The sequence below is a fragment of the Puntigrus tetrazona genome, chromosome 14 (assembly GCF_018831695.1).
Source record: "Puntigrus tetrazona isolate hp1 chromosome 14, ASM1883169v1, whole genome shotgun sequence".
In the NCBI taxonomy this organism is placed as follows: domain Eukaryota; kingdom Metazoa; phylum Chordata; class Actinopteri; order Cypriniformes; family Cyprinidae; genus Puntigrus; species Puntigrus tetrazona.
The window spans coordinates 8,381,246-8,394,544 of NC_056712.1; the positions used below are offsets into that span (position 1 = coordinate 8,381,246).

General features: G+C 38.7%; 1 protein-coding gene across 2 annotated transcripts in view; it reads right to left on the minus strand.

Annotated features, from left to right (window-relative positions):
* The window catches only part of spock1 (SPARC (osteonectin), cwcv and kazal like domains proteoglycan 1), a 150,490-nt gene continuing 137,191 nt past the window's right edge, over positions 1-13,299 (minus strand). For both annotated transcript variants that reach the window (XM_043257922.1, XM_043257921.1), the window contains 5 exons: positions 7,427-7,543; positions 6,608-6,829; positions 6,443-6,505; positions 6,219-6,356; positions 1-4,986 (listed from right to left, as the gene is read on the minus strand). In XM_043257922.1, the coding sequence (XP_043113857.1) occupies positions 4,793-4,986; positions 6,219-6,356; positions 6,443-6,505; positions 6,608-6,829; positions 7,427-7,543 (734 nt within the window). In that variant the 3' untranslated portion in view covers positions 1-4,792. The remainder of the gene's footprint in view (positions 4,987-6,218; positions 6,357-6,442; positions 6,506-6,607; positions 6,830-7,426; positions 7,544-13,299) is intronic.

A 13,299-nucleotide genomic window follows, 5' to 3' on the forward strand; every position in this document is an offset into this window, starting at 1 on the left:
TGGACGAGGACAAACTCCAGTTTTATTCAGACAAACAATTTCTCAAGGAACCATTTTACAGCTAAAACTAAAAATAAAAAAGAAAGAGAGAAAGAGAGAAAGAGAGAGAGAGAGAGAGAGAAGGAGAAAAGAGAGAAACCAAACAAACCAAACAAATCAGCCCAGAACAAGAACATTCCACTGGGACTCTCGATCAGGATTCAGGGAAATGACGGGAAAACACCAGAACAGAGAGAAACCACCGGAGCGGTGCCGGCATTCGGCCGGAGAAACACGTCAAAGCCAACAGCTTCACTTCTCAGACCTGACCCAGACCTGGAGACTGGTTTTTGAGATCGTAGTGCTTGTTTTGTGGTTTTAGTGATTTCTGAGCACATAGCGTGTAAAATACACTCAGAAAAAAAAAAAACGATTTCGACGATGGGTTTCACAGCAAAGCCACGGAAGAACAATTTGCGGTTTCTAGAAGAACCTTTAACATCTGTGGAAGGTTCTCCACTGGACCATCGACGCCGATGCAGAACTTGTAGTTTTAAGAGCTCAGATTCGTTTCAGTAACTTAATTTCATCTCGTTTTTCTGTTAAAAAGCCGCGCTGGGTCGGACTGAACAACGAATCCGGTGCGAACAGCGGCACTGCGACGGTGGAAAGAGAGAGAGACGGACAGATAGAGGGACAGAGGAGGGTCTGTACACTGAACTCAGGACCACAGGAGGGTTTTTACACATCCAGACTCAGGCAAGGCAAATGGACGAAGCCACATGACGTCATTAATTACATCTCCGGTTGAACATTCAGCATTTTTCTTGTTTTTTACACATTAATTATTGTCTTTACAGAGTAAAAAATATAGAGAATTAACAAAGGAAACTCTTGCAAATATGGCCATCGACTGTTTCATCTGTAGCTGCAGGTGTGAGCGGTCGGATCACCTGTGTGTGTGTGTGAGTGTGTGAGTGTGTGTTTGCGGTAAAATATGTGAAAACATCGTGACAAAGCTTTTATTGCACCTTTGTACAGGAGCGAAGCAGGCAGAGGCGGGACGGGCCGGGGGAAGTTTACAGTTGCAGGCCAGGCATCAGACACACAGCAGCACTAGAGGAGGGGAGAGGTCACCTCAAAGGTCAAAGGTCATTGTTATCGTCAGAAGTCCATGATGCAGTTCTGCAGAGATCAGATACGGGGTGTGTGTGTGTGTGTGTGTGTGTGTGTGTGTGTGTGATGCTCTCAGCTTATCACGATAACAACTGATTTCATCTAAGAATATGATCGATAGACAGAGAGAGAGAGAGAGAGAGAGAGAGAGAGAGAGAGAGAGAGACAGAATGAAAGAAGGATGCACTTCCTGTAGCTTGAAGCTCATATTTGAGAAGAGGGCTGCACGATTAAACAAAACAAAAGCAAAATCACAGTATGGCTTAGTTCAAAACAGGCTGTGATTTAGTTAAAATATAAATGCGCCGTGTGTTTCAAAGTTAAACGTGCTGTGTTAATTTACACATGAGCGGCTCAAAAAAAAGTCTTTCTGCCAAAATAAAAGCTTTAATGTTAAATAAATCAATCAAGAAAGCCATAAACAGCACTGTCATTTTTATAGTTATTATTATTTAGGACAATACAATAATTATATTATTTCCTTAAATATACATTTTAGTATTCCACACCGATTTCATTTAATACTGCATATAATATTTCATAAATATCTGAAACCGTGCAGCCCTGTTTTAGTGTATCCAAAGAAAAAAAACATAACTGTGTTGTTCCAAACCTGAAAGATTTTGTATTCCCGCAGCTCTCAAATCTCTCCAATTACATGAAAACCAATGGCCTCCGCTGCCAAGTCTCACCTTTTAATCATATTAATAAAAAAATACAAATCTAAAACCCAACACGAATGCAATTCTTTTAATGAAAAGTTCTTATGGTTGTTTTTCCACTGTAAAGAACCTTTTGTGGAATAGATGTTGAAGGTTCTTAGTGGATCCACTGATGACAACAAAGAATGTTTCAGTTTACGCTTATATGTTTGTTAGTTTTTTGCATTTTCTTTAGTCATGAACTTTTCCTGTTCCTACAGGTTTAGAACAACACCGCTGTCCTTAAAAGATTTCTTCCAGATTATTCACTCCTCTTGATCTGTTAAATGTGTCTCCTACTCCTGGGAATGAAAAGGTGCAGTGAGGGAACAAAAAAAGAATAGAATAAAAAGGTGTTAGGAAGCCGTAAGCCCATCAGTTCGTTCCTCTGTTACCCATAATCCCTCAGGAGCACCCAGAAACTTCCCCTCTGGGCGCAAAACGCCTCGTATAATCCATCTGCAGCACTGTCTATGATCACCGAGCGAGACGTCTCCTTCTGCGGAGAACTCGCCGCCGACACGAGCGAGAAAAGACATGCCAGGAAGATGAGAAAGGAGTGTGTGAATATAGTCAGAGGAACAGAACTAAGCTGCTGTGATCTGATATCAGCACTAAACTCTTTAAGGATCGCGGATCATCCGATCCGGTCTAACAGCGGCGTATCTCCTCTATAGGAGCCGAGCGGGGGATTGCGGGTTTGCTGAGCAAGTGAGATGGGCAAAAAACCGTATGCAAATCAAAAAACAGCAAGCAAGAGGTTAGCCTAAAACCTCACGCGTGCTTATAAAACTGTTTAAGCTCGACGTATCCAACTATTCTGATCAAACGAAGAATGCCGAATGAGACGAAGATTGGAGGCGGACGTGACTCCAGGGCCCGGAGTCTCACGGATGCGCTAACGACGGCAAATTCATCCGCCAGACAGCCGTCACGCCGCTTCATTCGCCTTCTGTTTTTCTGGAACGGTTTGAAAAGGTCAGGCGGACGAGCCGTTTGATCGCTTCTGAATTCTGTCGAGCCCAAACTCTCCAGCTTCAGAGAACCGATCGCACGGAGAGCCGACGCAAAGGTCGCGACCCAGCTTAAACGCTCGGAGACGGCGATAGAAAAACGAGCCGCGGTGAAGGACTCGGGAACTAAATCATCAGCCGAAGACGACAAACAAAGGGACGAGATCGGGCTCGCGTCACGTCGCAATTGCTGCAATTACCAGATTCAGCTCGCGCGCTTGGACGCAGATGCTTTTTCTTACTGTGGCATCCGCGGTAGCAAATACGTGAACGAGACTTTTGCAAAACGTTGAAAAACTAAGAAAAGGCTCCAGGCGAGACCGCCTGCAATATAACGGAAATCTTTTCAAACGAGCAGTCGAATAACTTTAGTCATTTTGTCACTATGGTAAACACCGCAAAAAGTGCTGTTCTTCCTGTTCTTGTTTTATCTTGTTTTCCAGTATAAACATGGGAATACACTTAAATCGATTTAAACTTCAATCCACAATGACACATTAAGGTTTCTATGCTTAGATTTGAAAAGCTTAAAGTTTATACGCTCGAAAAAAGAACAACTCTCTGCTAATGGGGTCAGAGAAATAAACACGCGAGATGATTTTTCTGACCCCGTTTGCTCTTGTTTACAGCGTAAACTCACTCGAGTCTTGTTTTCAGAGAAATTTGGCAAAATGAAGCGGGTTTACACTTAAAAGAAGAACAAATGTCTGCCATTAAGGTTAGAAAAATAATATTGAAGTCAGGTTCATTAAAATAAAGATTATTTTTCTGACTCCACTGGCAGATGTTTTTCTCCTTTCAAGCGTAAACTCAATATCTTATGTCATTCGGCGTAGCAAGTAAATAAAAAACAAAACAGAACTAAAGCTGCAAAAATATTATTTAATATAATATCATTTTAAAATGTAAAAAATATTAATTATAAAAAATAAAAGTGCACTAACTTCAATAAGAAATTAATTTTGGTCATTGAAATTAAGCTGAAATAAAATAAAATATAAACACGTTGTATTTGCATTAATTGAAATATACTGAATAAGAGCAGTGCTTTTTTGCAGTGAAGTTCACAGTCGCATGCATGGGATTTGTTTCTTATAATTACAGTAATTGTGAACTGACGTGAAAGCAGCATGAAGTCAAGCACACACAACCCGACTGAAGCTCATCGCTCATCTACGCTGTTTCTTGTGTTGTTTTTGTGCACATTGTACTCGACTAATCACGGCCTACATGCATTAATTACAAGATCATCCCGCACAAACTCTCTCTCATTCTCCTGCAAACTCGTTCACACAAAAGGAAGGGCTTCGGGTCGTTTCTGCATGCAGAAAAAAAGTAAGCGAAACCAAAAAACGTTTCGATTTCAGATTTGAACCGTAGTATTGTAGCAACAGTGACGAGTTGTAGCGCGTTTCACGCGGAGCGAACATCAACGCTATGATCCGCAACCTCTTGTGTCAGATTTAAAACATGAAAGTGTGATGAGCTTCGGTGTTGTAGTGCGCGTTTGGCTTAAGCCCACCTAAACCTCGCCCTTGAAGGTCTCCGACGTCGACTCCTGCATTCAGCAGTGGCGTTCATGCATATCACCACTGAGAACGAACCCTTTAAAAACATCCTAAGTAGAACTGGTATGAAGCCCCCGAAATGCTGAACAATCTCGTCATGCACGTCTACCGTCTAGAGCCGGTCTAGAATACGCTAGAGAGCGATCCAGGAGAGTTTGAACGAGGGAAAACAGAGGACAGAACGTGAAGAGGCGGCTGAGGAGAGAGAGAGAGAGAGAGAGAGAATGAGAAGGACAAGATCAGATCCGGAATGAGAAGAGGGGGGCGTGTCTGAGGGGGCGGAGCTGGAATGGCTTCAGAACTGTGCATTTTAACATGGGTCCCTGGTTAATTAGCGGAAGATGGGTGGGCGGAGCTACCAGACGTAGCCCATCTCGTCGTCCTCTGCGTCTTCGTCATCCTCGATCGCCCCGCGGGGGTGGAGTCGCCCCCGCCTCTCTTTCTGTCGGCCCCGCCCACGCTGCGGAGACTCCTCCTCCTGATCGTCCAGTAGAATCACAGCGCCGCCACCGCTGCCGCCGAAATCTCCAGACGTCTCCTGATCCTCCTCTACACACACACAGAGGCAGATGAAAGGGAAGGTGTCAGGCGGATAGATAGCGGGTGTGCGTGTGTGTTCTGAGGAAGATCATTTATTATATATAAAATATGATATTTTATACATTTTGACAGAGAACTCAAGAAACACTATTGAATAATGCAGCTTCAGATGTCAGAGTTTGCTGCAGGAATCGGAATGCATGTGTATATATCAATGTTGAAATTAAAGGCCTTTCAAAGCAAGTTATGCCAAATAAAATATCAAATATAAAGATTCTGAATGAAAATTCTAAATGTTAAATTGACAACTAACCTGAAATTAGATGAAGTACCTAGATTATTAAAACTAAGACCGAAATAAAATAAACTAAATTTATAAATATATATAATAATATAATATATATAAATATATATAATAATATAATATATATATATATATATATATGTTAAAATATTTAAAAATGTACACATAATAATGGGCATATACAATTAATAAAGTTGTTAAAACCACTTTTCAGTCATTTCAGTAACTGAAATAAAGGTAAAAACTAATAAAATAAATGAAATACAGTATAATACTATAATACTATATATATAATTTATATATATATATATATATAATACTATATATATATTAAAAAATATTCCTAGCATAATATATTTACTAGAAATATTATATATGTACTAGAAATTTTGCTTTGACTGTTATAGATGTGCTAGAAATGTTGCTTTGAAGTATTAAAATTACTAATAGTAAACAGAAAAAATTAAAGCTATACAGAAATTTAAAAAATAAAATCTAAAATCATAACAAAATCACAAACACAACAAATACGCTTAAAACTATTTTACTATTAAATAAAGCTTAATTATATACATTAGGTCAAAAATGTAGACTGAAATGAACTCACTGAAGTCAATAAAAATAAAACTATACATGGGGGGAAAAAAAGACAGAAAAAGTACCAAAAAATTACTAAAACTAACTGAATCGAAAGCTGAAAAAAGCCTGCAATCACCAGCAGGACCTGCTGTAAAAAAAACATTAAAGCACTATTTTTGTGTAGATCACAGTTTTATATGCTAAGTAATTAAATAGATTGATGCACCAAAATAAAATATGAAGTGACAAAAGAGCGAGGTGCAAATTGCTTTGAGCAGTATGAATAAATACTCCCTAGACGACACTTAAGTGAGAGTGATGTGTGACGCAGGCTGTGTGTGTGTGTTTTAGTGTGTACCACAGGTAGGGTTTCCCTGTCTGCGGGATCCTGCGATCTCATTGCCGTATTTGTCCACACACCAGCACTGACCGGTGCTGCCATGACACTGAGTGGCCTTAAAATACCCGTCCTCAGAACAGCGCGGCACATACGCCCCTACAAACACACACACACACGATTACAATTCATTTCATGTTGGACTCAGGGGGAGGAGCTAACAGCTGCTCATCAAGTCCACCCACCTATCAGAGTCTTCCTCCGACTCTGAGAATGAATCCTGTTCATCTCGTTCTGACACGGCATGCCTGGAGAAACACATTTATCACTTTTCTAATTCAAATTACGCTCGTCCCCTATTGTGAAACGCTCCCCAGTGTCATGTGTATGTATAAAGTCCTGTAACTCACCGTCGGGTTTCTGGAAACAGTAGCACCACTCGTTGTTGGACAGCTTTCCGTCTTTGAAGGAGTCGCAGGAGTTGAACAGAGGCCGCATGCACAGTTCGTATTTGTCGAGGTAAATGGCGCTGAGCTCTGATTGGTCGAGCAGAAGGTCGTAGTTCATGTCCAGCTTGTTGAACATCCACCCGAGAGAATCTTTACAGATGGGCAAAATGCTGGTGTCGAAACCTACAGGACAGAGAGAGAGAGACAGTCAGGATCATTAATAATCATAAATTAGTAATAATGTTTTTAATTCACTCTTCTCTGTGTTATATTTATTGGTTTTATCACTAAAATAAAATCATTTTAAATACCATGCTTGGAAATTGAAATGGAAAAATAACATCAAATTATTCTAATAATATATAATGAATTTAATTTATGTCATGTATTGTTTTCATATATATATATATATATATATATATATATATATATATATATATATTCTTTATATCTTTCTATTTTCTATTCTATTTTCGCTATCTAATACTGTAAACTTATGTCATGTGCAAAAGCAACATTTTATATGTGAAGTTCTGTTGATTTCCTTTGCTAGTAAAATAATAATAATATGAATAATATGAGTTCAGATGCTCTAAGTTCTGTCTGAAAGTCTTATTCTCAGGCTCCTATGCTTATACTGAGTTATTTAAAAGAAAAAGCATTCACTGCCATTAAAGTGAAATTAATGAACCCACAAACAGGAGCTTGAGAAAAAAAGAATTTCAGACTGATCTCAACTGAAAAGCATGAATAAAGTGGTACTGATCTGAACACACTTACGTCCTTGTGTGGTTTCACTCGTAGTGCTCTTCAGGTCTCTGTTGGCATCCGTGTGCAAAACCCCGAACCAGTCTTTGAGTCTGGATGCTAAACTTTTCAAATCAGCATCGCTGCAGCCTACAGAAACACAGAAGCACACGGCGAAATGAGCACGCCTGTGTGACGGTGATATATCTATCCCGGACGCACACACACACGCTGAGGAGCTCTGATTACATTCTCCTCTCCAAACAATACTCACTTCTGTTTACAAAAAGTATTTACAGTCAAACAATTACAGTCCCTGAACAGAAAGACTCAACAGACACGGGTCAGGGAGCGGAACATTTCATCCCTCACAAGTTTCTTACTCAAAACTTAACTTTTATAAAACCAAAAAACATGTTTCTAAACGGGTTCTTTGTCCTCTAATTAGAGTCTAGATCTATGAATCGTATTTGGAGCAGCTGAAATCATCTGTTTATACTGAGATCTCTCTGTTATCTGGAAGATACGCCTGATATATGAAAACTTGATTCTTCTGTTATTATGAAGCGTGTGTGATTGAAACAGCAGGGGAACTTCAGCAGAATAAAATCGAGGGCTTTATTCAGCTCGTAATTGTTTTTTGTGATGGTTTAAGGTAATTTCAGCTCTTACAGCCGCTAGTCTGTGATTTTATTGCCGTCTCAATCTGAAATGTCAGTGATTTTCTTTCCGAAAGCCCAGGAGAATATTCCAGACCGAATGCGTTAGTGTTTCTGACAAACATCGAGGTCGTGTGTTAAATTAATTCTCATCTGAATCGACGTGTCTGAATTCACGAGGAGGAATTGAAGAGCGCCGTAGGGCGGCTGCTTGACACTTTCACTGTAATGAGAATGGGAGTTTTTGCCGTAATGGGGGCTTGTTTTAGAGAATTGCTCCAAATGAACTACATGAATAAAATGATATCGCTTCCTCGATGTGATTTGCCTTGCTGGAATAAGGTCATGTGACACCTTTTGAATTAATTGACATTTGAATGTTTTACCATGAAAAGGAAAGAATTCTGCACTGATCTATCGAAAAACTGGAAAAATACACAGAACAATCAGCTGGCAGATATATATATATATATATATATATATATATATATATATATATATATATATATATATATATTAAGTACTTATAAAAGTTATTATAAAATTATATTTAAAAATACATTGTTTATTAGTGTCTTATAAAATAATGTTTATAGCGAATAAAATATAAAAAACTTATTTCAGCTAGTATATCTAGCGATATTTTTCATTTTCATTTAGTTTACCTTAATGTACTATACGTGCTGTATGTAAAACAACTAAATAAAAATGCAAAACATTACATGAACTTTTAAAACGCATAATTAAAATGTATAATATAACATAATATAATATAAACTGATTTTACAATTAGTAAGAAAAGATGATTAGTAAGCCGGAAACATCACAAACGCCAAATATATAACAAAACTGAAAAAAATTAAATAAAAAAAATATATATACACACACACACACACACACACACACACAAATGCATGTATTTACATTTTTATAGAATGATTTAAAAGGGGATCTGTCAGCCCAAGCTGAAGAAACAGCTCTATTGTCTGCAAGGGAAGCGATTTCAGTTTGAATGCAAAGTGTTGTTTTGTTGGTCTATATTCAGTCTTACAGCACTGTAACACACACACACACACACTCATATTCTCCTCTACATAATCCTGTATGTCTCTGTATCTGAGAGTGTTGGATTATTTTGGTAGTTGTGTGAATCACACCTTTGAGCAGAAACCAGATAACACTGCTGTGTAATTCCTCTATTCTGCTGATATATCTGTGCTATGATACATCGCATCATATCTCTGTGTGTGTGTCTGTATTGCAATCATAACTCTGGTTTACACTATTCATAAGGCAGCAGAAACACACAGTGCCAGTGGGGAGGATTATGGAGATTACCTTTAGCATGTGTCTGTGTGTGTGTGTGTGTGTGTGTGTGTGTGTGTGTGTGTGCGCACGGCCAGTAAACACACTGGACTGGGAAAACATTAATAAAGTGTTGATTTTATTTTCAGAAATAGCTGAAGATTAACTAACTGACTGAGACTCTTTGAAACTGTTGAAACGTTGACTGCAGTGAATCTATGAAAGAGCTGTGAAGAAAACCAGAGAGTGTGGTGTAAATGTAAGCCGCTACTAACTAGTTGGATAATCGTTCAATTATCCTCGAATAATAGCATATTTTATCACTTTTCCAAAGATCTTTAAACAAAGTGCACACCAAAGTTTTAAGTTTTACATTAAGTTAAGTTTTATATTCTTAAAATAAAAGGGTCACGACACGTAGTGAACAGAAATAAAATATAGGTTCCTGCTTCCCGATACACCTCCATAGATTGGAAAATGGATGCAAAATTAAAAAAAATAAAATAAAATATAGGTTCCTGCTTCCTGATACGCCTACATAAATTGGAAAATGGATACAAAATAAAATGAAAAAAAAAAAACAAAACAAACAATAAATAAAAGCTTCAGCTTCCCCACAATCCTACATAGCTTAGAAAACTGACACAAGATAAAATAAAATAATGAAGGCTGTAGATTTCCCACAATACTACATAGCTCAGAAAATCAACGCAAACTAAACTAAACTAAACTAGAATGAACAAACCTACTTAGCTTGGAAAACCAAACCAAAACAAACAAGTCTCCTGCTTCCCTATACACCTACATAGCAAAAAAATCTATACAAAATCAAATCAAATCAAAAGGCACCATTATTTAAGAACACTATACAAGACAAGGACGGGTGTGTTTGACTGCGGCCATGTGACGAAGACTTTCATGAAGGAGGAGAAAGCGCAGTAAAGGCTCTGATGGTGCAGTAAAGCACCATGAAGTGCTGTAAAACGGGTCTCGTTACCGTAGCGACTGATGTGTGTTGTTTGAGCACTCTTACGAGCCTGTAATGTAATTAACCTACACAGAGATAAACCCTAATGAAACGACACACGCTGCGGCTTAACCAGAGACAGACCCACAGGACCTCAGTGAAAGCATCTTCTCACACAGAACAAGCGCGTCTTTAAAAACTTCAGTATGAAAGTGGAAGTCCGCAGGAGTCAGAGCGAAGTGTTTAAAGTGCAATAATTCAGCTGAATTGTGTTGTTATAGTTTTGTGACAGAAACATGTCACATCTATTTCCACGAACATCAGCGCAGAGCTGCAAACTGGAAATTGGCGAGTGTCAGGAGGGAAATGGCTTTTCAGAATAAGCCACCTGACTGATAGAAAGCGATAACACATGCGCACACACACACACACACACACACACACACACACACACACACACACACACACACACACACACTCAGCGCTGTCCTTGTTCCTCAGATAAACAGCCAGATCTGAGAGCAGAGCAGAAAAAAGACTCATCTAGAAATAGAAACGTGCCGTTTCCGTGTGGCTAAAAAAAATACTCTACACATTTACGCACAAAATGCGATCCGTCTTCTTCTGTGGTCAAACACTGTCGCGATGAACCAGCAGTTCATTAGATGTCAAATGAAAGAGAGTTAACGATACAATAACATCTAGTTCAGTTTGATTTTAACTGAAGTGTAACTCAGGGCTGGCCAGGCAGTCGTGTGTGCGTGTGTGTATGTGTGTGTGTGTGTGTGTGTGTGTGTGTGTGTGTGTGTGTGTGTGTGTGTGTGTGTGTGTGTGTGTGTGTGTGTGTGTGTGTGTGTGTGTGTGTGTGTGTGTGTGTGTGTGTGTATGTCTGTGTGTGTGTGTGTGTGTGTGTGTGTGTGTGTGTGTGTGTGTGTGTGTGTGTGTGTGTGTGTGTGTGTGTGTGTGTGTGTGTGTGTGTGTGTGTGTGTGTGTGTGTGTGTGTGTGTGTGTGTGTGTTTGTGTGTACTTGTGTGAAGCACGTTTCAGGCCTTTATGTGTTTCTGCTGAGTTTACAGAGAAAGGAGACAGGAATACAACAATGAAGGTGAAAAGAGGATGAATCTCTGCAGGTTCATGCTGTAAAGTTAAGATAGATATATAGAGAGATAGAGAGATAAAATAAAACGAAATACAGGCTCCTGCTTCCCTATAGACCTAGAAAAAAACTAAATAAAATTAAAAATAAAATAAAGGCTCCACATTCCCCGCAGTACTACATAGCTAAGAACACAACTTAAAATGAAAAAAAAACAAAAAAAAACTAAAGTTACAAATTAAAATAAAAACTAAAATAGATATGTTAAAGTTCGATATAGTCAGACGCAATGCGTTTTGGTCCATATCCTAATTTTATTTTATTTTATTTTGTCCTATCTATATCTATCTATCTATAGAGAGGCCGTACGTAATTAGAATCTTCTTAAATCGCAAAAAAAAAAATCGGAAAGCAGAGCTAACAGAAAAAAATGTTATTGACAATGGGTTTTTTTGTGAGTCAAAAAGGTTGAGAACCGCTAAACCGTAAACTAAACAAGACAGGACGTGTATTAAACATTTAACCAACACTTAAATACACACGTGTGCTGGTTGAGATGATATTAATAGTTTAAACTGAACTAATGAATATTAATGAGTCTGCTGCTGTTAAACAGCGTGTTCTCTGGACTGCCGGGCTTCGCTCTAGATCACAGGACTGATGAGAGGGTCTAATAAATCACTGTATTAACTAGTTGTTCAATTCACTTCAAAGAACGATTGTCTCTTAAATCCAATGTTCAACACTCAACCCTACAACGATTTCAGTATCTACAGCACAAAACCCATGCAGTTCAAAATCATTTCTAAGGTCACTAAATGGTCAAATCCCCACTTAATTTCCAATACATTTCCATGAATCGTATTCGTTACTTACTATAAAATAGAAGAGCACGGTTGAATGAATCAGTGGTCTGGCGTTTGCAAGTTAAGACTTCATGTAAACAAGTTCCCTTTCAGTCGGTCACTCCGAGTCACGTGGGATGACCGACGAATTGGGGTCTCTTGAAGCGAGAGACGTCACGTCAGATGACCGACGAATTGGGGTCTCTTGAAGCGAGAGACGTCACGTCAGATGACCGACGAATTGGGGTCTCTTGAAGCGAGAGACGTTACGTGAGATGACCGACGAATTGGGGTCTCTCGAAGCGATATCCCAATTCGTCGGTCATCCGACGTGACGTCTCCGTTCCCTTCTTCAGGGAACGAGGGTTACATACGTAACCGAGACGTTATCACACCACAGCGTGATACAGCATCATGGTCAGTGATGTAATGATGTGCGATCTGACGTTTTCACCTAGGCTGACATAGACTGCTCCTGTTCATTTATAAGTCTATTAAAACTCTAAATTCCAGGCAACCTAAACTGAAGACGACAAAAAATGCTTCTCTGTGCTTTTATATTTATATAATTTAATACAGTTAACTTCTGTCTATACCTATATCACACAAAGACTATATTCCTGTAGACATCAGCATCAACATATTTATTAATAATTTGAAACAAATTCAATAAAGCAATAATAATACTATTAGACGTAATATTGCTTTCCACAAATAGTTCCAAACAAGGCACTGCTTTGCGTCTCAAAAGAATCATCTTTTGAATGAATCGCTTGAATAAAAGATTCAATGATTCACTTAGCAGCACAGTCGAATGCTTTGTTTCTGAATGAACGATTTGTTTGAATGAATCAGTTGAATCTCAAAGACAGCCACTTACTGCCACCGACTGTCCTACTTTTAATTTCACATTTCAACCATTTTTTCTCTTATTTTCAGTTATTTCAAATATCAGCATTGAACGTTTTATGTTAAGGACTGTAATGTGCACATCTTTAACTGCAGTTTAAACGCATCCGTGTCCCTTCTGAGAT